The 22797-nt window shown below is 45.2% G+C and overlaps 2 protein-coding genes across 2 annotated transcripts; both read left to right on the top strand.

Annotated features, from left to right (window-relative positions):
- Window positions 1-584: 584 nt before the first annotated feature.
- On the top strand, window positions 585-1502 carry LOC311296545 (olfactory receptor 6N1-like; the record flags this gene model as incomplete). The annotated part of the gene is made up of 1 exon (XM_084418373.1): window positions 585-1502. One exon carries the CDS (start codon window positions 585-587, stop codon window positions 1500-1502), a length of 918 nt encoding a protein of 305 aa, XP_084274499.1.
- A 17326-nt stretch (window positions 1503-18828) lies between these two features.
- Window positions 18829-19746, top strand: LOC311296544 (olfactory receptor 6N1-like; the record flags this gene model as incomplete). Its single annotated transcript, XM_084418372.1, has 1 exon — window positions 18829-19746. The coding sequence occupies one exon, from the start codon at window positions 18829-18831 to the stop codon at window positions 19744-19746; it is 918 nt and encodes a 305-aa protein (XP_084274498.1).
- Window positions 19747-22797: the final 3051 nt, after the last annotated feature.

Here is a 22797-nt window from a genome sequence, read left to right as displayed (position 1 = left end):
GACTTGTTTTATGCTATATAAAAGAGCATGTATGGTTATTCTTAGGTCTTCTTAACAGAGCACACACAGAGCACACATAGGCTAGACCTAATTCTCTGCACATTCACACATTCTCTGAAGATAAAGTGATGGTAATGTCAGATCGTATCACAGAAGGTATTTCTGGTAATGCAATTTCATGTACATGTATATTGAACTAACTAAATAATTCATATTCACATGATTTATTAAACATAGTGGCTACAATTATACAAAGCTGATAAGCATGAAAACAGTTGGTTACACTTTAAGCTTACATTTTAAGGTGTTCTTGTTACAATGCAGTGGTGCAGAGTAATATTAATTAACTAAATGTACTTACTGTAGGGTTAGAGTTAGGATTAAGAATAAGAATAGGTTTAGGGTTAGTTGCGTGTACCTATGCATAATTTATAGTTATTACTATATTAACTACATGTAGCATATGTAACAAGGACAATGTAAAATAAAGTGTTACCAAACAATCTTTTTTTGAGGTAAAAATCACGTGAACTGTGTCTTCTTTCATCCTCAGGTCAATGAATCCATCCTTTGCTTAACGAAAAATGGAAAATGGAACATATTTTTACTTGATGTTGTTTGAAAATATTGGGTACATAAAATATACTTTCTTCAGTTTGGGAATTATTTTATACTGTGCTATTATATTCTTTAATGCCTTTATAATTCTTGCAATTTGTCTGGAAAGGACTTTACACCTGCCCATGTACATTCTGATTGCATGTTTGTCCATCAACTCTGTGTTTGGAACAGCTGCTTTTTTCCCAAGGTTACTGACAGACTTGCTGTCTGATACACACTTGGTGTCCCATGAAGCATGCCTCTTACAGGCTTTTGTCATTTATTCATATGCATCAAATGAAAATACAACATTAATGTTAATGGCATTTGACCGATATGTAGCAATCTGTAAACCTTTACAATACAACAGCATAATGACTCCCAGGATTTTATCTGTTTTAATAGCTATAAGCTGGATTTATCCAATGCTTTGTATTGGTATTGGTGGTGTTTTAAATGCCAGACTGACTATGTGTGGTAACAAACTGTGGAAAGTGTATTGTCACAACTGGGAAATTGTCAAGCTTTCTTGTGCAAACACTATTATTAATAATGTTTTGGGCTTTTTCACAATGACCACAACTGTTATCATGCCTTTAAGTTTTATATTATATTCCTATGTTAAAATTCTTATAATTTGTACAAAAAGTTCACCAGAGTTCAGGAGAAAAGCATATCAAACTTGTATTCCACACATAGTGATCCTTTTAAATTTCTCTATTGCTCTTTTTTGTGAGGTTACTTTGAGTCGGGTCACGACTTTGGATCTCCCTCTAGCCCTGTCAATTATTATTTCACTGCAGTTTCTTATTGTTCCACCCATCCTGAACCCTCTTGTTTATGGTTTAAATTTTCCTGAAATTCGCAAAAAAATTATATGCATTATAAAAGCATCCAAATAGATGTGTTTTTGATGTAATTGATATTATACAGGATTAGATTTATCATACGCATCGTGAGCTAAGTTTATCTTGGAGACTGTTGGTGGCAATGGTTGTACGGTCTACTTAGGCTTATGATGCTTTTGGGAAACACAACCCAGAATGTTTATGATATACAGCCAAAAAATCATTGTTTAATCAAACATTGTTTTATCTCCTCTCATATAGCCTCGCTCGCACTGATTAGTTTTTCACTCATTTGATTTGTCTGCTATTTAGTCTCATTTGTTTCTTTGCTCCTTTGGATTTGTTGATGTTTCCTGGACTGATTCTGTTACCAACCTTTATCAACAGGCTTTTTTCGACTACGCTCCCCTGTCTGCCATGTACAGAACCCGGTTTTGTTCATTAAATGTTCTGATCTTTGCTTTTATGTTTTATTTATTATACTTAAAAGAAATGTGTATATTCGTTTATTTAGTTTTTTTTCACAAATGTGTGACTTTTGGAAGTGCAATTTGATAAGGCCTACCATTATGCAGTTTCAATAAAATTGAATTAACGTAATCTTCTGTCATTTTTACTCTTCTAAGTTTACACATGCAGGTGTTGATTATGATTAGGCTAATTTACTGATAGCCCCATTAAATAATAATAAGGATAAACAATATTTTAAAAAAGTATATAATTATCTAACATCTGACTAATTAAAAATGAACCTCAAAACATAAAATGCTAAATGGGGGATATCATATCTATAGGTCTATCTAGCATTATACAAATTAAAAAAATGGTCAGAACGTCGTCTCTCAGTTGCTGAATGTCACGCAACGATGTTGCTACAGCCCTATCGCGTCTTACAATTCTAAGTTGTAACAATGATGCAGGCACGTAGACAGCTATGGAAGTTTTTTCCTAACATAATTCAAATTCAAATTCAAATGCTTAAAAAGATCAAATAATAAAATCAAAGTCTCAAAACAACTGTTCAAATGATAAATCAAATGGTCAAATTATTCAATAATAAATCAAACTCTCAAAATGGCTGCACAAATGATAAATCAAATGAACCAACATCATGGCAAGTCAAATGCTCAAACACACATATCGGGAAATATCGGCCCTTACAGACACCGAGGCAGTGGTGGAAAGAGTACTAACAAATTGTACTCAAGTAAAAGTATTGCTACTTAAGTAATAATTTACTTGAGTACAAGTAGAAGTACTGAAAAATAATATGACTCAAGAAAGAGTAAATAAGTAGTTTGCTCAAAAACTACTCAAGTAACTACGTTACAAAGTACTTTAGTATTATTTTTCTATTTTTACCCAAAATGGGGAGATGATAGTGATATGGAGCGCTAAACACTCTCATGTCATCTGTTTCATTCATACTGGAAGCCCAGTACATACTGATTCATCCCTCATGCAGAAAGTCCACAAGTGAGATTCATAGAGGTATTAAACTTAAGACGTTTCAGGAAATGCCTTATATGGATATAATAACATGCAGATAGAGACGTTTTGACTTATGAAACATGAAGACAAACAGATGATAGCGATAATATATCTGTGTTCATCAAGCTATTTCAGGTATTTTCATAAGAATGATGTATGTCTTTAAAGAGATAGTTCACCCAAAAAGTAAGATTAGTCCATGATTTACTCACCCTGAAGCCATCCTAGGTGTATTCTTCTTTTAGACGAATACAATCAGAGTTATATTTAAAAAAATGTCCTGGCTCTTCCAAGCTTTATAATGGCAGTAGTCGAGTCCCAAAATAGATAAATAGCCCTGGATAAGATGCAGTAGGCATTTTTGAGGAAAAGTACTTCAAGTGTTGTTTCTATATGATTTTTAGGTGCTGAATCCATTTCTGCCGTATAACAAGTTGTAAACATCACTGTTTTGGCATAAACAGTAAAAACAAAATGGCTGCCAAAAAAAAAAAAAAAAAAAAAAAAACGTTTTAATGCATTTATTGCAGTTTAAACATTAAACATTATAACTAAACTATGCATTCTCAGAATATTTAAACATGTAAACAATGAAAAAACAACATTAACATGAAAGGGACAGTTTTTAATGGCTGCTGGAATTATGCCAAGGTACACTGGGAAGCATATATCAGTGGAAATATGCAATTATGCCCAGCCCGAAGGGGGGGACTTGGAATACACATGACCCCAGGGGGCTGCATATTGAGAATCACTGGGGTGTCCAGCCGCAGGTGGAATATTTCAAACCCAGGGGTGGCAAGGTGGCTTGCCGAGGGAAAGACACATGCTCAGAGAGGCTTACAGTGGACTACACACGTGGGGGTCGCCCAGAGGCCGTGTTAGGTGTCGCTCAGCCTGCAGCTCTACAGATGTCTGTTAGCGAGGCGCCATGCGCTAGAGCCCAAGAGGATGCCACACTCCGGGTGGAGTGGGCCGTCACACCAAGGGGGCATGGTCGACCTTGCTGCTGGTAAGCCAAAGCAATGGCGTCCACTATCCAGTGAGACAACCTTTGCTTGGAGAGAGCCTTTCCCTTCAGCTTCCCACCATGACAGACAAAGAGCTGGTCTGAAGTCCTGAAACACTGCGTTCTGTCTACGTAAGCATGGAGGGTGCGTATTGGATAGAGCAGTGCCAAGGCTGGGTCTGCCTCCTCCGAGGGCAGCGCTTGCAGGTTCACCACCTGGTCTCGAAAGGGTGTGGTGGGAACCTTGTGCACATATCCAGGCCGGGGTCTCAGGATCACGTAAGAGTTAGCCGGTCCAAATTCCAGGCACGCTTCGTCAACCGAAAATGCCTGCAGGTCCCCTACCCTCTTGATGGAGGCCAATGCAACCAAGAGCACTGTCTTCATTGACAGGAACTTAAGCTCCACTGATTGCAGAGGCTCAAAGGGAGCACTCTGCAGAGCAGTTAAAACCACTGAGAGGTCCCAAGAGGGAACGAGAGGAGGGCGAGGAGGATTCAGTCTCCTCGCTCCTCTCAGGAAACTGATGATCAGGTCGGGCTTTCCAATGGACTTAGCATCAAATGCATCATGATGTGTGGCAATGGCGGCACCATACACTTTCAGGGTGGAGGGAGACAGCCTTCGCTCCAACCCTTTTTGCAGGAAGGAAAGCACGACACTGATCGGTTTAGAAGAACACCAGTTGACGAAGAGGTTCCACTTCAACGCATAGGCATGTCTCGTGGACGATGCTCTAGCGGAAGTGATGGTAGCCACCACCGCTGGTGGTAGGGTACTCAAACCTGCCTCGTCCCGTCCAGGAACCACACATGGAGATTTCAAAGATCGGGACGAGGGTGCCATAGGGTGCCCCGTCCCTGAGAAAGCAGGTTCTTTCTCAGAGGAATTGGCCAGGGAGGTGCTGTCGCGAGGAGTACTAGTTCTTGGAACCAGGTGCGGTTGTGCCAATACGGGGCAACCAAAATTACCTGCTCCTCGTCCTCCCTGATCTTGCGCAAAGTCTGCGCAAGAAGGCTCACTGGGGGAAACGCATACTTGCAGAGGCCCCGCGGCCAGCTGTGCGCCTGTGCATCCGTGCCGAGCGTGCCCTCGATCAGAGAATAAAACAGGTCGCAGTGGGACGAGTCGTGGGAGGCAAACAGATCTACCTGTGCGTCCCCGAACTGATCCCAAATCAGCTGAACCGACTGGGGATGGAGTCTCCATTCTCCAGCGAGAGGCCGAAACCGAGACAGATTGGCTGCACGGTTCAGGTCTCCCGGGATATAAATGGCTCGAAGCGACCTCAGATGCTTCTGACTCCATATGAGGAGGTGGCGGGCGAGTTGCGACATACGACGGGAGCGCAGACCACCTTGTCGGTTGATGTACGCTACTGTGGCGGTATTGTCTGATCGGACTAATACGTGCTGACCCCTGAGCAACGCACAGAAGCGGTGCAGGGCGAGACGTACAGCCTGCAACTAGAGGCAATTGACATGCCAAAGGCGCTGGGGTCTTGTCCAGGAGCCCGCGGCAGCATGTCCATTGCACATGGCACCCCAGCCCATTGTGGAGGCATCTGTTGATATAACAACATGCCAGGAAACTCGTTCTATGGGCACTCCAGCCCATAGAAAACTGAGGTTTGTCCACGGGGTGAAGGTCTGACGGCAGGTCAAAGTCACTGGGACTCGGAGCGTGCGGCCGGACTTCCACCAAAACTTCTCACTCGTTCAGTTCCAGAAAATGTGACTGTTCCAGTGTATTCAGCAGAAAACAAGCCGATTTCACAGCCCGTTTGCCTGCACACAAACCCAGATAAATCCCATAAAGAGTGTATTTTCTGGTATTCCGGCCACGGCCGATGGTGTTATGAGTGTAGTAAAATGCCCACAGCCCAGTGCTCATTCCTACACACAAGCACAGCCCGCCACACGTGGCTCGCACAAATAAAATCGACTCATGTCGACTGTGCATTAGATGTAGTGAATGTGCCCACGACCCAGTGCCCACAAACACTACATGTCTCACGGTTTCTGTAAAAACAAAACCAACGCACATACAGTCTGCTCAAGCAGACGGTGTTTTCAGTGTTATGAGTGTGCCCGCTGTCCCGCGCCCACATTCACCCAGATCCGGCCACGGCCGATGGTGTTACGAGTGTAGTAAAAATGCCCACAACCCAGTGTTCATTCCTACACACAAGCACAGCCCGCCAAAATACAGGGCTCGCACACATAAAATCGACTCATGTCAATTGTGCATTTAACATAGTGTATGTGCCCACGACCCAGTGCCCACAAACACTACACACTGCATGTCCCACGGTTTCTGTAAAAACGAAACCAACACACATACAGTCAGCTCACGCCGACGGTGTTTTCAGTGCAGTAAATGTGCCCGCTGTCCCGCGCCCACATTCACTCACGGACATGACAAGCCCCACGGGGTTCCCCCCGCTCGCTCTCCCTCGGCAACCCGCCGTAGGAGAGTCAAGCGTGGGCAGGCTGCCCGCTGTGATCAGCGCGCCCCCCGCCTCGAACGTTACAAGCGCGATGTTTGTGTTTCAGCACACCGGAGCACTCCGGCTGCCACCATGTCGCGGCCAGAGCCCAGATCTCATTCAACCCCTAGCTATCCATGCAAATGCGTGGGCAAAGCTTCCCGGGGTATCAGAATGGGTGCTGAACATTATAAAAAGAGGCTATTCGCTACAGTTCGCTCGACGTCCCCGCTGTTGCGCGGCACGGATCGAAACCACGGTAGAAAAGGAAGTAGCACATCTACTTCGTGCCGAAATTGCGAAACTGTTGAGCAAAGGGGCCATAGAGCCTATATCTCAAGCTCAGAGCAAAGGGGGGCTATACAGCAGATATTTTCTGGTACCGAAAAAAGACTGGGGTCTCAGACCCATTCTAGATCTAAGACAGCTGAACAAAGCGTTTTCAAAACGCCGGTTCAGAATGCTCACGACCTAGAAAATCCTCTCGCAAATTCGCCAGGGGGACTGGTTTGTGTCAATAGATCTGAAGGACGCGTATTTCCAAATACAAATAGCGTCGCATCATGTCACAGGCGATTTTTGAGATTCGCCTTCGAGGGCCAGGCATATCAATACACAGTCCTACCGTTTGGCCTGTCCCTAGCACCCCGTACATTCACGATGTGCATGGACGCAGCCCTCGCCCCCCTGAAACTTCGGGGAATGCGAGTTTTGAACTACTTGGACGATTTGGCTGGTTCTAGCTCAGTCACACTCAGAGCTCATAGAACACAGAACCATTTTACTCGAGCATCTCGAGAATCTGGGTCTCGAAGTCAATTAGGCGAAAAGTTCACTGTCTCCCAGTCAGAGAATATCTTTTCTGGGCACAGAACTGGACTCGCTGTCTATGACAGCTCAACTATCGCCGCAGCGCAGACTGGTTATTCAGCGCATGACGGAATCCTTCCGCAGCGGCGCTATAGTCCCGCTCAAAGGTTTCAGAGGATGCTGGGTCTCATGGCCGCAGCATCAGCAGTTCTTCAGCCGGGTCTGCTTCGCATGCGCCCGCTGCAGCTCTGGCTACAAGCGCGAGTACCGCGCCGAGCGTGGACTTCTGGTCTTTTTCGCCTCAAGGTCGATCAGAAATGCATCTCAGCATTGATACCTTGGACAGCGACCGACTGGTACCAGTCAGGTGTAAGCCTGGGGACTTCCTCAAGTGTGAAGGTGGTGTCTACGGACGCCTCCACCTCGGGATGGGGAGCGCTGCTCGAGGGCAGACCGTTCTTCGGCCAGTGGTCAGAACGGGAAAAGCTTCTGCACATAAAAAAAAAAAAAAAAAAACTGCCTGGATATGATGGCAGTCGACAACACGCTGAGGCGTTTTCGCCCCCAAATAGCAGGACACCACGTCTTGGTCCGCTCGGACAACATGTCAGTAGTAGCCTACATAAATCGCCAGGGAGGCATCACATCCCGAAACCTTTACAGGTTGACGGAACACCTCCTGGTATGGGCTCAGCACAATCTGCGCTCGCTCAGAGCAGCGCATGTGCCTGGCCCACCTGAATGTGGGACCAGACAGACTGTCCAGGAACAATGTTCCGGCAGGGGAATGGTCTCTACATCCGCAGACAGTTCAACTGCTGTGGGAGACATTCGGCAGAGCGAAAATAGACCTGTTTGCGTCTCAGGAAAACGCTCACTGCCCGGAGTTTTTCTCCAAAAGCAGGGATGCGCTGGCCCACGTCTGGCCCCGCTGCCCGCTCTATGCTTTTCCCCCCGTCGCGCTCCTACCCCAGGTGTTAGAGCGGATCAGGGAAAACGGATGCTCAGTGCTACTAGTCGCTCCGTTCTGGAAGAACCGGGCTTGGTTCCCAGTTCTGATGCAGCTGACGAACGCTGCCCCATGGCCAATACCAGTGAGGAGGGACCTCCTCTCTCAGGCCAAGGGCTCGATCGGGCATCCTCGCCCAGAGCTCTGGTCCCTACATGCGTGGGCCATCAACGGTACCCACTGATCTCCCAGAGGGAGTGTTAAACACAATTGTGCAGGCTAGAGCCCCCTCTACGAGGCAGCTCTATTCCTCAAAATGGTCTGTGTTCTCTAGCTGGTGCACAGCACGCGGCTTTTCACCCCAAGACTGTGGAGTATCGGAGGTTCTCTCCTTCCTACAAGAGCTACTGGATAAGGGCAGAGCCCCATCCACGCTCAAAGTCTACGTGGCGGCTATAGCAGCGTTTTCAAAACCAACGCTTGGTCAGTCACTGGGAAGGAACGATCTGGTCATTCGCTTCCTTAGAGGAGCTAGGAGGTTACATCCTCCCAGACCTCCCTCAGTTCCCATTTGGGACCTTTCCACGGTCTTGGAGGCCATGAAAAGTGCCCCATTTGAGCCAATCCAATCAATAGATATCAAACACTTGTCTTTCAAAACAGTGTTTCTTCTGGCTCTCGCTTCAGTAAAGCGCACAGGGGACTTACAAGCTCTCTCAGTGAGCGCGACATGTATGGAATTTGGGCCGAATGACTCGAAAGTCATACTCAAACCAAGGCACGGGTACGTTCCTAAATCCCTCAACACACCGTTTAGGGCTCAGGTGATTTCCCTGTCTGCTCTGCCGGTCTCTAACGAGGAAAAGGACGCCAGCTTCCTTTGCCCGGTTAGGGCATTAAGGGCTTACGTGTCTCGCACGTCTGTCTTCAGAGCAGCTCTTTGTTTCACTCTACGGACATTCCAAGGGACTTGCCGTGTCGAAACAGAGTCTATCCAGATGGATAGTCGATGCTATTGCGCTGGCTTACGCCTCTAAGGGCTTGCAGTGCCCATTAGGTGTCAGAGCGCACTCCACGAGAGGTGTGGCCTCGTCGTGGGCTTGGTCTAGTGGGATTGCCTTACAAGATATCTGTATGGCGGCAGGCTGGGCCTCCCCGTCTACATTTATAAGGTTTTATAACCTAGAGGTTCCCGCTTTGCAGGCTAAGCTGCTTTCGGTCTGAAATCGGTACTATCTGCCCCGATGTGTTCGGCCCAGAATACTGAAACTGCTCGAGCAAATGCTCGCTGTCTGATCGCGCAGCTCTGTGGGCAGTGTGTAAGACCCACTATATTCGTCAGCTCAGGCCGAGGGCCGCCCTGGCTGTACGATTCATCATCAGTATAATTGCTCCTTATAGGATGTTTATTATTACAGGAATGATGCTATTCTAGCCTCTCTTTCCTGGATTCTCTGTGAGTCCCTTATGATCATGTGCTATATGAACCCGGGCACATGCCCTTGGGTCTTTAGTGCTGGATCTTAGCATGCACGGCGTTTTACACTGTGTTCCCCTAGCGTAAGATTTACGCAGTACGAGAGAACCTCTCGTAAGAGAACGTACTCGGTTACTAACGTAACCTCGGTTCTCTCTAGAGAGGGAACGAGTACTGCGTATCTTGCCGTGCCTGCACACGCTCTGGTTCGCTCCGGCGATGAAAAACCAGTGAGCTAGCCTCTCGAGCTATATTTATAGCCCTAGGCCACGCCTGTCTCAAGGGGACGTGACTTAGTGGGCGCGAAGCACCCTCATTGGAGCTGACGTCACGCTAGGGCCTCATCGATAGGCTGCTGCAGTTGCCGCAGGGCAGCCAATAGGCGCTCGAGCTGTCTCGCCTATGTCTGCATGCTGCCGCAACGCGTTTTACATTATTTCAAAATTAAGGATAATTTTTTGGCTTCAGTATCTCGCGGAAAAGAGATTTTCCCCTAGCGTAAGATTTACGCAGTACTCGTTCCCTCTCTAGAGAGAACCGAGGTTACGTTAGTAACCGAGTACGCTTCCACCCGTATGAGTGAAAAAAGTACAATAAACTAGAGAATTTCAAAACCGAAAATTTGCTTTTTTCCATTTATTCCTGAAAATCACACCTCACACAACAATAGTGAACAGTTTTTGGACAACAAATATATTTTTCAAACCCTTTGCTTGACAGACATTTGTAATTGTTCAATCAAATGTGTAAAGACCAATGAAATAATGAATTTTTTTTTACAAACAGTCCCAGCCGTTTTTTCTTAGGCATGCCAGTGAGCAAAGCAAGGCCTCTCCGGGAAGTTGCAGAGGGGCACCTGGCATGCCCCACACTGCCAAGGGGTCTTGTTGTACACTCTCCTTGCCTTGCAGTGCTCACAGTACTTTCTGATATCTGCAGGCTTGTGTGCAGGGTTTGCTGGGTCCAAGGGGGCAATGGGCAGGGGTGTGTGATGAGTTGTCCTGTCTGCAGCCACTGTTACCTCAGTTGTCACCCCGCCAAGTTGAGCACAGAGCTCCTCCATAAAGGCTCTGTGTGTCAGCGGTGTAGTCTTTTGCTCTTTACACAGTTCTTTGTGGAGGATGTAGCTGTTGCATGTGGCTATGTCCACAAAGTGTAAGAACATAGTCTTATACCATCTATGTGCTTTGTGGTGAGCAGAGGTGTACTGGATGAGCTGATCGGACAAGTCCACACCCCCCATGTATTTGTTGTATTCCACAACTGGACTGGGAACTGGAATGCTCACTTTCTCCCAGGTTCCATCTCTCTTTTTTTGCCTTCTTGCGACCTTCTCAGATGTGTAGGCTTGATGGATGGTTGAGCAGATGGACACCTCTCTTGTGTCCATCCACTTGACAAAGAGCAAGTCACCATCTCTGATCCATTTGATTGTGCCTCTTTGGGATTTTTTTGGAGAGGGCATTCACAGTGGATTTAGGGGTTTCCTTCCTCCCCTCTCTATATGTACCACAGGCTCTAAAGTGCAGAGACAACAGGTGTCTGAATAGCTGAGGGCTTGTATAAAAGTTATCACAATAAATGTGATAACCACTTCCCAAATACGGTTTGTCCAGGAGGCCCACAACCGCATCATAGGAAAGTCCAAAGCCAGTGGGGAACTTTGCCTTCCCCATGTGCACTGTAAAGCTAGACGTGTATCCATTTGTAGAGTCGGCCAAGATGAACAGTTAGAATCCCCACTTAGTCGGTTTGTCCTTTATGTACTGTGCCATTCCTGTTTTGGCTTTTGTTGCCACCATCCTCTCATCTATTGCCAGATTTTTTTTGGGCTGGTAAAAGGACTTGCATGCTGCCTTGTTTTCTGTCATCAGAGGCTTGAGGCAAAACAGTGGGTCATAGTCTAATGTGCCCTTTTTGCTGTCATTCACAACCTCCTCAGCCGGATCGCTCATGTGCACGTTTGAGGAAATGCAGAACCACCTGTCCCTTGGCATCACTTTCTTTGGAAATGGCACTGAAATTTTTTTTTTGTTGCCTCCAGTAAGCTTTCACTGATCCAAGTTTTAGCAGTCCCATGAAAATAACAAGTGCAAGATATTTTAGGAAGTCTGTGGGGGTGACATCAGTCCATTTGAATTGAAGTCCTTGTGCTATCCTCTTTGTTGCTTGCTTATGTGTGTTACTGCATAATTGTCTGATGACATTATTGCTGAAAAAATGCTGGAACAAATCAAGTGGATTGTACACTTTGGATTTATCGAGTTGCACTCCTGGGGGCCTGGCAGGGGCAAACCTGGGGAGAATGGGTGCCACATCTGGATCGCTTTCGGTTTTCCAGTGTTGTTCAGGTGTTGTACGGTATGGGGAGCATGATCTTGAGTGGCTCAGTGTGGGCCTCTGAACACTCTGTGTATATTGTCTGCGTGTTGGAGTTTCTCTCCTCGGTGGAAGCTGAGGTGCTGTTGCCGGTGTTGATGATGTGCTTCGCTGGCTCAATCTCCTCCTCGGTGGAAGCTGAGGTTGTCACAGAATAGTTGAACATGAGACGAGGATTCAAATGCAGAGAAAATTTATTAGACACTGGCAGACAAGATACAAAAACTCCGGTAGCAAGCAAGATGGAAACACCAGGAACAGGTAACTTGGACAACGAACCAGCACAGGACTACAAACACAGGGAGGCTAAATAGGGGAACAAACAAAGGAGGGTAACGAGAAAGACAGGTGGGACAAATTAACCAATAATCAGATAACAAGATGGGAGGGGCTAGACAATAGACAGGAGAGCACATGGCACAAAACAACAAAACACCCATGTGCAGCACAAGACAGGACAGGCATGTGACATTACCCCTTCCCTACGGAGCGGCTACCAGACGCTCCATAAGACGAGGGCGGGACGGGAGGGACAAAACATTTGGGACGCCAGAGCGGCCCACAGGGTTCGGGAGGCCAGGGCGGAGACGACCCCTCGGGCGGCCACGGCGGAGACGACCCCTCGGGCGGCCATGGCACTGGAACAGACCCCGGCTCAGGAACTGGAACAGACCCCACCGGCTCAGGAACTGGAACAGACACCACCGGCTCAGGAACAAATACCACCGGCTCAGGAACAGACACAGGCTCAGGAACAAACACAGGCTCAGGCTCAGGAACAGACACAGCAGGCTCAGGAACTGGAACAGTCTCGGCGGCGGCCATCTTGTCCGAAGACACAGGCTCGGCAGGCATGACGTGAACACTCTCGGCGGCGGCCATCTTGTCCGAAGACCCAGGCTTGGCGGCGGCCATCTTGTCTGAAGACACAGGCTCGGCAGACGTGACGTGAACAGTCTCTGGATCAGCAGACGTGATGGATTGCTGGGGTGGCGCAGGCAGTGCGAGCAGCTCGGGCAGGGCCGGCAGAGCAGGACGCCTGGGCGGCGCGGGCAGAACAAGACGCCTGGGCGGTGCGTCAGGGACGGCAGTCACCTCCGGGATGGTCTCCGTGTTATGAGCCACCGGACTCGGGATCACCGGACTCGGGACCACCGGACTCGGGACCACCGGACTCGGGACCACCGTAACTCGGACCACCGGAACTCGGACCACCGGACTCGGGACCACCGGAACTGGGACCACCGGAACTGGGACCACCAGACTCGGGACCACCGAACTCGGGACCACCGGAACTGGGACCACCGGACTCGGGACCCCCGGAATTGGGACCACCGGACTTGGGACCACCTCCCTGGCAATTCTCTCCCGATCACGAATGAAACCATCCACCATCGCCCCAAAACTGATCCAATCAAATGTCTCTCTCTGCTGAGTCCTCATGTTGGCTGGTTCGTTCTGTCACGGAATAGTTGAACATGAGACGAGGATTCAAATGCAGAGGAAATTTATTAGACACGGGCAGACAAGATACAAAAACTCCGGTAGCAAGCAGGAAGGAAACACCAGGAACAGGTAACTTGGACAACGAACCAGCACAGGACTACAAACACAGGGAGGCTAAATAGGGGAACAAACAAAGGAGGATAACGAGAAAGACAGGTGGGACAAATTAACCAATAATCAGATAACAAGATGGGAGGGGCTAGACAATAGACAGGAGAGCACATGGCACAAAACAACAAAACACCCATGTGCAGCACAAGACTGGACAGGCATGTGACAGAGGAGCTGTTGCCGGTGTAGATGACGTGCTTGGGTCATTATCATTACTGAAATAAATGTAAAAGGAGAGAGCAATTACACAATGAAACTGAAAGCTTCTTTTTGTGTCAAAATTCATTGTAGAAAAAATAACTCCACTGTAAACTCATGTAACCCTATGAAACTTCACTGTCCACTATAAACGTACTCGGTTACTAACGTAACCTCGGTTCTCTCTAGAGAGAGGAACGAGTACTGCGTAGAATACGCTAGGGGAAAATCCTTTTCCACGAGAATACTGAAGCCAAAAAATTATCCTTAATTTTGTATTAATGTAAAACGCGTTGCGGCAGCATACAGACATAGGCGAGGCAGCTCGCGCGCCTATTGGCTGGTCTGCTGGCAACTGCTTAAGCCTATCGAGCGAGACCTAGAGTGACGTCAGACCCAATGAGGGCGCTTCGCGCCCTCTGCGTCACGTCCCGCCGAAACGGGCGTGGCTTAGGTCTATAAATACCGCTCGCAGGCTTCATATCTCTGGTTTTTCATAGTCGAAGCAACCAGAGCGTGTGCATGCACGGCAGGATACGCAGTACTCGTTCCTCTCTCTAGAGAGAACCGAGGTTACGTTAGTAACCGAGTACGTTCTCTTACGAGAGATTCTCTCGTACTGCGTAGAATACGCTAGGGGAACCTACTGTAAAACGCCGTGCATGCTGGGATCTGATACTATAGACTCAAGGGCGACAGCCCGGAGTTCATACAGTACACAATCACCCAGGGGACTCACAGGGAATCCTGGAAGAGGAGGGGTTTAGCCACTATCTTCCTTTATGGCAGCATAGAGCAGCACTGCAATACTCAATAGCTGCATAACTGACAGCGTCAGTTTATGAGATTTGGCCATACTAGACCGACAGAAGTCTGGCCTGTAGTGCGGGAACCTCTAGGTTCTAAAACCTTATAAATGTAGACGGAGAGGCCCAGCCTGCCGCCATACAAATATCTTGCAAGGCAATCCCACTTGACCAGGCCCACGATGAAGCCATGCTTCTCGTGGAATGCGCTTTGACACCCAGCGGGCACTGCATGCCCTTGGTTGTGTAAGCTAGCGCTATTGCGTCCACTACCCATCTGGATAGGGTCTGTTTCGAAGCGGCTAGTCCCTTAGAACGCCCGCTGAACGAAACAAAGAGCTGCTCCGTCTGTCTAAAAACAGACGAGCGAGACACATAAGCTCTTAACGCCCTGACTGGGCAAAGGGAGCTTTCGTCCATATTTCCTTCAGTGACCGGCAGAGCAGACAGGGAGATGACCTGTGCTCTGAACGGTGTATTGAGGGATTTAGGAACATAACCGTGCTTAGGTTTGAGTATAACTCTAGAGTCATTCGGCCCAAATTCCATGCATGTCGCGCTTACTGAGAGCGCGTGTAAGTCCTCTATGTGTAAGAGCCAGTAGAAACGCCGTCTTGAAAGACAGGTGTTTAAGATCAATCTTCTGCAAGGGCTCGAATGGATGACCTTTCATGGCTTCCAGTACCGTAGAAAGGTCCCATATAGGGACTGTGGGAGGTCTGGGAGGATTCAGTCTCTTAGCTCCTCTAAGGAAGCGAATAACTAAATCGTTCCTTCCAATAGACTGGCCAAGCGTGGTCGAAGAGAACACTGCTATGGCCGCTACATAGACTTTGAGCGTGGAAGGGGACCTGCCCTTATCCAACAGCTCCTGTAGGAAGGAGAGAACCTCCGTCACACCGCAATGCAGGGGTGACACACCACGAGCTGTGCACCAGCTAGAGAACACTGACCATTTTGAGGCATAGAGACGTCGCGTAGACGGAGCTCTGGCCTGTGTGATAGTGTTTAACACTCCCTGTGGGAGGTCAGCGGGTACCCGTTGATGGCCCACACATGGAGGGACCACAGCTCTGGGTGAGGATGCCAGATCGAGCCGTTGGCTTGAGAGAGGAGGTCCCTCCTCAGAGGCACTGGCCACGGGGCGGTGTTCGCTAACTGCATCACAATTGGGAACCAAGGTTGGCTCATCCAAAGTGGGGCTACAAGCAGCACTGAGCATCCTTCTTCCCTGACCCGTTCTACCACCTGAGTCAGGAGGGAGACGGGGGGAAAAGCGTAGAGAGGACGGCAAGGCCACTCGTGGGTCAGCGCGTCCTTGCTCTTCGAGAAAAATTCTGGACAGTGAGCGTTTTCTTGAGACGCGAACAGGTCTACTTCCGCTCTGCCGAATTTCTTCCACAGCAGCTGGACTGTCTGTGGGTGCAAAGACCATTCCCCTGTCGGAACCTGGTTCCTGGACAGTCTGTCTGGTCCTATATTTAGGAGCCCTGGCACGTGCGCTGCTCTCAGCGAGAGCAGGTTTCTGCGGGCCCATATCAGGAGGCGCCTGGTTAGCCTGTACAGAGTCAGGGACCTGAGGCCGCCCTGGCGATTTATGTAGGACACCACTGAGACGTTGTCTGAACAGCAGCTTTCGCTCGATAGGCTTAAGCAGTTGCCAGCAGACCAGCCAATAGGCGCGCAAGCTGCCTCGCCTATGTCTGTATGCTGCCGCAACGCGTTTTACATTAATACAAAATTAAGGATAATTTTTTGGCTTCAGTATTCTCGTGGAAAAGGATTTTCCCCTAGCGTATTCTACGCAGTACGAGAGAATCTCTCGTAAGAGAACACATTTCACCTCTCTTGACCTGAGCTTACAGTGAAGGGGGAGGTGGTAAGTCAGTCTATTGAAACAAATTTCACACCACTCTTGAATTGAGCTTACAGGGAAGGGGGAGTATAGTACACTAAAACAAACATTTCATGTCTCAATCTCTCTCTGACTAAAAATCCAATACATACACATACTCAAGATGTATGAGACAATAAATTATAACGATAAAGAGGTTATTTGAAGTTACATACCAGTCCTCAAATGGATCTTCCCCATCCTGGTAAAATATTTTGTCATCTGTGAAAAAGCTGTCTGCTCCGGATTTCTCCTCGTCATTTTCCAGTAATTGTTCCAGAACTTGTTCCTGCTATAAATGTTTTACTGCTTGCCATCATAAAAGTGCTAAAACAATACAATAATAATGCTATTTATGAAGTTATTCTGTCTCTCTCTCATATAGATCTCTGTGCGCTCTGTAATACTCTGTTCCGTTCGCTCTCTGTCTCCTTCTCCACTCGACACTGTTTGTACAAGTTTGCTTCGTGTATTTAGTTTAACTGTATTGTTAAAGAAGGTCGAGCTTTACCATTTAATTGAACTATATGCATGTATTTTAGACACTTACATTGTTCTTGCTCCGTCCATGCAATAACTGCATCCATGTTATGAGCCGAGTTTTTTATTTATTTACCTCAACTGATCAGTGCTCTGGTATTATCAATGGGATGACCCATTTCAGGAGTTGCCATAATTAAAATCAGAATATGAGCATAGCTCACTTAAGTTCAATGAAATATTGAAATGTTAGTGATACTGATTCAAAATACGAGCGCCAATGATATAATGTCAAAGCCTGCCCCCCAGCCGAACTGGAAGTTTTGATTGGTTTTGCACCCGAGTCAGACCTGTCTGTAATTGGCTGAAGCACTTCAGATCTGTCTGTTATTGGCTGAAGCGCAGGGCTCCACCGCTGTAGTTTGAAAAGTGACTGTGAAATGCCAGCTAGCTTGCCCTATTACTCTGTCGGCACCTTTGTCAAAGTACTTTGTACTTTGTAAATATATGTAGCGAAGTTGAATACGTTATTTTTTTTTATTAAACTCAAGTAAAGGTAAAAGTACCACAATTTAATTATACTCAAGAAAGTAGAAAAAAATGTAAAATCTACTCAAGTACTGTAAGTATTTGTAATTAGTTACTTTCCACCTCTGCACCGGGGTCAACAACGTTGCAATTGCAAACCTGCGCGAGGTTCTGAGGCAACTGCAGGTGCAAAGAGTCAGAAGAACACCATTTTGAGGCTACGTTTACACGGAAACGATCTGAAGAGAAAACGCAAAAGTGATCACTTTTTATTCTGCGTTTAGACGAGCGTTATGGGGGGGAAATCTGCGTGCATATGGTGACGCAAAAGTGTGTGAAATTCAATGTAGTATGCACTCCAGGCGGCTAGGTGGCAATGTGAAGCACTGATCGGTGCCTTCACTGTCTAGCAGACTTTTGCGTTTTTACCATTTAGACGGAAACACGACGGTGGAGCGTTTTTAAGATTTCCACTCTGGAGGGTGGTTTCACTTTTTTGCGTTTTTAAGCCCCAAAAACGCCGTCGCCGTCTAAACGAAAGGCACATCTGATAAAATATTTTTACGTTTTCACCCGCGAGCGTTCTCGTGTAAACAGGGCCTGAGTAACAATATTTTTACCCACTGTGCCACGTTTTTAATGTTTTTAGTTAAGGAAAACCTCTGGTGTGCTGTTTATGCAAGTCAAGCCACAGGAGAGAGGTCTTCAGAGACTTGTTTTATGCTATATAAAAAAAGCATGTATGGTTATTCTTAGGTCTTCTAAATAGAGTGCACATAGGCTAGACCTAATTCTCTGCACATTTACACATTCTCTAAAGATAAAGTGATGGTAATGTAAGATCATATCACAGAAGGTATTTCTGGTAATGCAATTTCATGTACATGTTGTTAAACTGACTAAATATTTAATATTCACATGGTAATACAAAGCTGATAAGCATGAAAACAGTTGGTTACACTTTAAGCTCGTATTTTAAGGTGTCCTTGTTACAATGCAGTGGTGCAGAGTAATATTAATTAACTAAATGTACTTACTGTAGGGTTAGAGTTAGGATTAAGAATAGGTTTATGGTTAGTTGCGTGTACCTATGCATAATTTATAGTTATTACTATATTAACTACATGTAGCATATGTAACAAGGACAATGTAAAATAAAGTGTTACCAAACTATCTTTTTTAAAGGTAAAATTCACGTGAACTGTGTCTTCTTTCATCCTCAGGTCAATGAATCCATCCTTTGCTTAACGAAAAATGGAAAATGGAACATATTTTTACTTGATGTTGTTTGAAAATATTGGGTACATAAAATATACTTTCTTCAGTTTGGGAATTATTTTATACTGTGCTATTATATTCTTTAATGCCTTTATAATTCTTGCAATTTGTCTGGAAAGGACTTTACACCTGCCCATGTACATTCTGATTGCATGTTTGTCCATCAACTCTGTGTTTGGAACAGCTGCTTTTTTCCCAAGGTTACTGACAGACTTGCTGTCTGATACACACTTGGTGTCCCATGAAGCATGCCTCTTACAGGCTTTTGTCATTTATTCATATGCATCAAATGAAAATACAACATTAATGTTAATGGCATTTGACCGATATGTAGCAATCTGTAAACCTTTACAATACAACAGCATAATGACTCCCAGGATTGTATCTGTTTTAATAGCTATAAGCTGGATTTATCCAATGCTTTGTATTGGTATTGGTGCTATATTAAATGCCAAACTGACTATGTGTGGTAACAAACTGTGGAAAGTGTATTGTCACAACTGGGAAATTGTCAAGCTTTCTTGTGCAAACACTATTATTAATAATGTTTTTGGCTTTTTCACAATGACCACAACTGTTATCATGCCTTTAAGTTTTATATTATATTCCTATGTTAAAATTCTTATAATTTGTGCAAAAAGTTCACCAGAGTTCAGGAGAAAAGCATATCAGACTTGCATTCCACACATAGTGATCCTTTTAAATTTCTCTATTGCTCTTTTTTGTGAGGTCACTTTGAGTCGGGTCGCAACTTTGGATCTCCCTCTAGGCCTGTCAATTATTCTTTCACTGCAGTTTCTTATTGTTCCACCCATCCTGAACCCTCTTGTTTATGGTTTAAATTTTCCTGAAATTCGCAAAAAAATTATATGCATTATAAAAGCATCCAAATAGATGTGTTTTTGATGTAATTGATACTATACAGGATTAGATTTATCATAAGCATCATGAGCTAAGTTTATTGTGGAGACCGTTGGTGGCAATGGTTGTGTGGTCTACTTAGGCTTATGATGCTTTTGGGAAACACAACCCAGAATGTTTATGATATACAGCGATACAACAGTGTATCATTGTTTAATCAAACATTGTTTTATCTCCTCTCATATAGCCTCGCTCACACTGATTAGTTTTTCACTCATTTGATTTGTCTGCTATTTAGTCTTTGCTCCTTTGGATTTGTTGATGTTTCCTGGACTGATTCTGTTACCAACCTTTATCAACGGGCTTTTTTCGACTACGCTCCCCTGTCTGCCATGTACAGAACCCGGTTTTGTTCATTAAATGGTCTGAGCTTTGCTTTTTTATGGTTTATTTATTATACTCAGTCATTTAGTATTTTCTTTTTTTTCACAAATGTGTGACTTTTGGAAGTGCTATTTGATAAGGCCTACCATTATGCAGTTTTAATAAAGTTGAATTAACGTAACCTTCTGTCATTTTTACTCTTCAAAGTTTACACATGCAGGTGTTGATTATGATTAGGCTAATTTACTGATAGCCCCATTAAATAATAATAAGGATAAACAAAATTTTAAAAAGTATATAATTATCTAACATCTGACTAATTAAAAATTAACCTCAAAACATAAAATGCTAAATGGGGGATATCATATCTATAGGTCTATCTAGCATTATAAAAAAAAAAAACAATTTTCTCACGTCATGGGATCACAACACTAAGAGATAGTAAATGAAAGAGAAAATAAGTTGCTCGAGAATATAACTTTCTCTTGAAATTGAAATGAACTTTCTGAAATCAAATCAGCAATGGATAATAAAAAAGGCACAATCACTTGACTAGTTGAACATCATTTTTTTTATTAGCTCATTATTTTTTACATCTTGTGTTCACTAAATATCCTCAATTTTCTCTGTATCAGCTTCCTTTTCTGCTTTGTCCTCTTCAGATTCTTCCTTCTTTTCTGCTTGACTATTGGCTTGTGACTTTGTAAACTCTTCTTCTGCTTTCGAGATATTTGCCAAAACATCCTCTGAAAGCCACGAGTCATCGTAGAAATCAGATACGCCTGATGAGGAAGCCGTTGGTGTGGATGTCGCCATCTTTTGTCGCTTTGCTGAACGTTCTTCCATTTATTTTGCAACAACCTCTTGTCGTTTTCTCATATATTCTTGCTCCTTCTCCAAATCTTGATCGATACCTTCATTGATTTCTTGCCGTAATTCAGTGGAATTAATTGTGCTCATGACTCTTGTGAATACCTTCCTTACGTATTTCTGTGGAACAATAGTTTTATAGGTGAAAAGGCAATATTTTTCTTATTTCCCTTCATATAAAGTTTTAATTAATTTTTGAAGCATAAAGGAAAGATTTTTGATCAATTCTTTTTTCTAATATTATTGTAAATTTTAGAAGCTATCGATTGCAATTTGTTTCAACTCAATAGCTATTATGGTTGCCGAGAAATTTGCAAAAAACAGAATTTTTTCCTTCCTTAACATAATGCCGAAAACCCGAAGTCTCTAGGTGGTCTGGTTGAGGAGTAGATAGAAGTGCAAGATTGGTGCGCACAGACAGAACAGAAATCATGAGTTAACAATCGCAATTTTGTCCGGTGGAAAATTGCGCTAAAAATGGTCAGAATGTCGTCTCTCAGTTGCTGAATGTCGCGCAACAACGTTGCTACAGCCCTATCGCGTCTTAGCAGAGCCGTCGCATAGACTGTGCAACCGCACAGGGCCTCGCGCCACTAGGGGGCCTCGCAATCCTGCTGTTTTTTTGGGGGGTTTTTTGTTTTGTTTTTGTCCCCACCACTTTTTAAAACATCTCGCAGCACGAATGTAACAATTCTACAAATAAACATCTCCAGTAAACTGGCAGAGCATTCATTTCGTTCGTTTTTCTTTTAAATAAGAGACGATCTAGCGCTGAAATGTGTTTTTTATCAAGGGATCAAAGTGCTCGTTGCAGCTGCGATCAGTGGCACGGATACAGTGTTTTCTTGTGTGGCTCGCGCACACGCCGCACTGTCTTCATTTGGACGCGCGCTTCAGTCCGTTGCGGATACTCTAACATAATGCACACAAATGTGTCCCTGCTTGATATACAACCACTGATGAACATAATCGGTTTTAATGGGAAAAAAAATAACTAACGTTATACGAAAAAAAAAAAATATATATATATACGAGTGCGGATTCGAACCCAGAACCTCTGACACGCTTGGCGAAAGTTCTACCACTGGACCATTACGATATACACTGGTTAAGTAGGCGGATCTATGTATGTATTCAGACAAATTCTCGAGCTGACTTTATGTAAAGCCACTCGTTGCACAGTTGATTTTTTTCCCTCTGAAATAAATAGCAAAAAGTCATAGCTGAGACTATGTGCATGATTATGCTGTATTATTCTACTTGATAAAAACGTATTGCAGCGAGATTATGCGTGCAATAGAACTAGAACAGCTACGTCCGTGTGACTATTATTGATGCGCAATTGAGCATTCACATCAAAGAGCAGCGACGGCACTGCGTCTTAGGCCCTGTCCCAAATGGCACACTTCATGTGCACTTTCGGTCTTGTGGACTTACAATGGCTGCCGCGTGCGCATGTCCGTTAAGTCTGTGAGACCGCAGTGTGTCCCATTTCTCATTTATAACTGTAACCTGGGGTCGACAATCGCGCCGGCGCAGTAGCGCGGGAAGGGGGGTGCTGCGGGGGCTGCAGCCCCCTCGTCATAGCATCAGCACCCCCAAGTGGGGGGCTGTGAACTAACATAATATTGTACATTAAAAACGTGAAATAAAAATAAATAAATGGACAGCGTTAACTAACTCTCTTATGCCTAATGAAGTGAGTGTTCAAGCTACGGAGAAAATGAAATCAAGTTTTAATTTGTCATGCTTTGTTACGTTCAGAGCACGTGAGTGGAGAGTGCATTTCTGAATATTCCGCTCGCTCGCTCATTCCGCTCAGGGTCGCTC

This window comes from Rutilus rutilus, assembly GCF_951802725.1.
Source record: "Rutilus rutilus genome assembly, chromosome: 9".
Lineage (NCBI taxonomy): Eukaryota > Metazoa > Chordata > Actinopteri > Cypriniformes > Leuciscidae > Rutilus > Rutilus rutilus.
The sequence above is the reverse complement of the archived record's forward strand: the minus strand, read 5'-3'. Positions and strand labels throughout refer to the sequence as shown.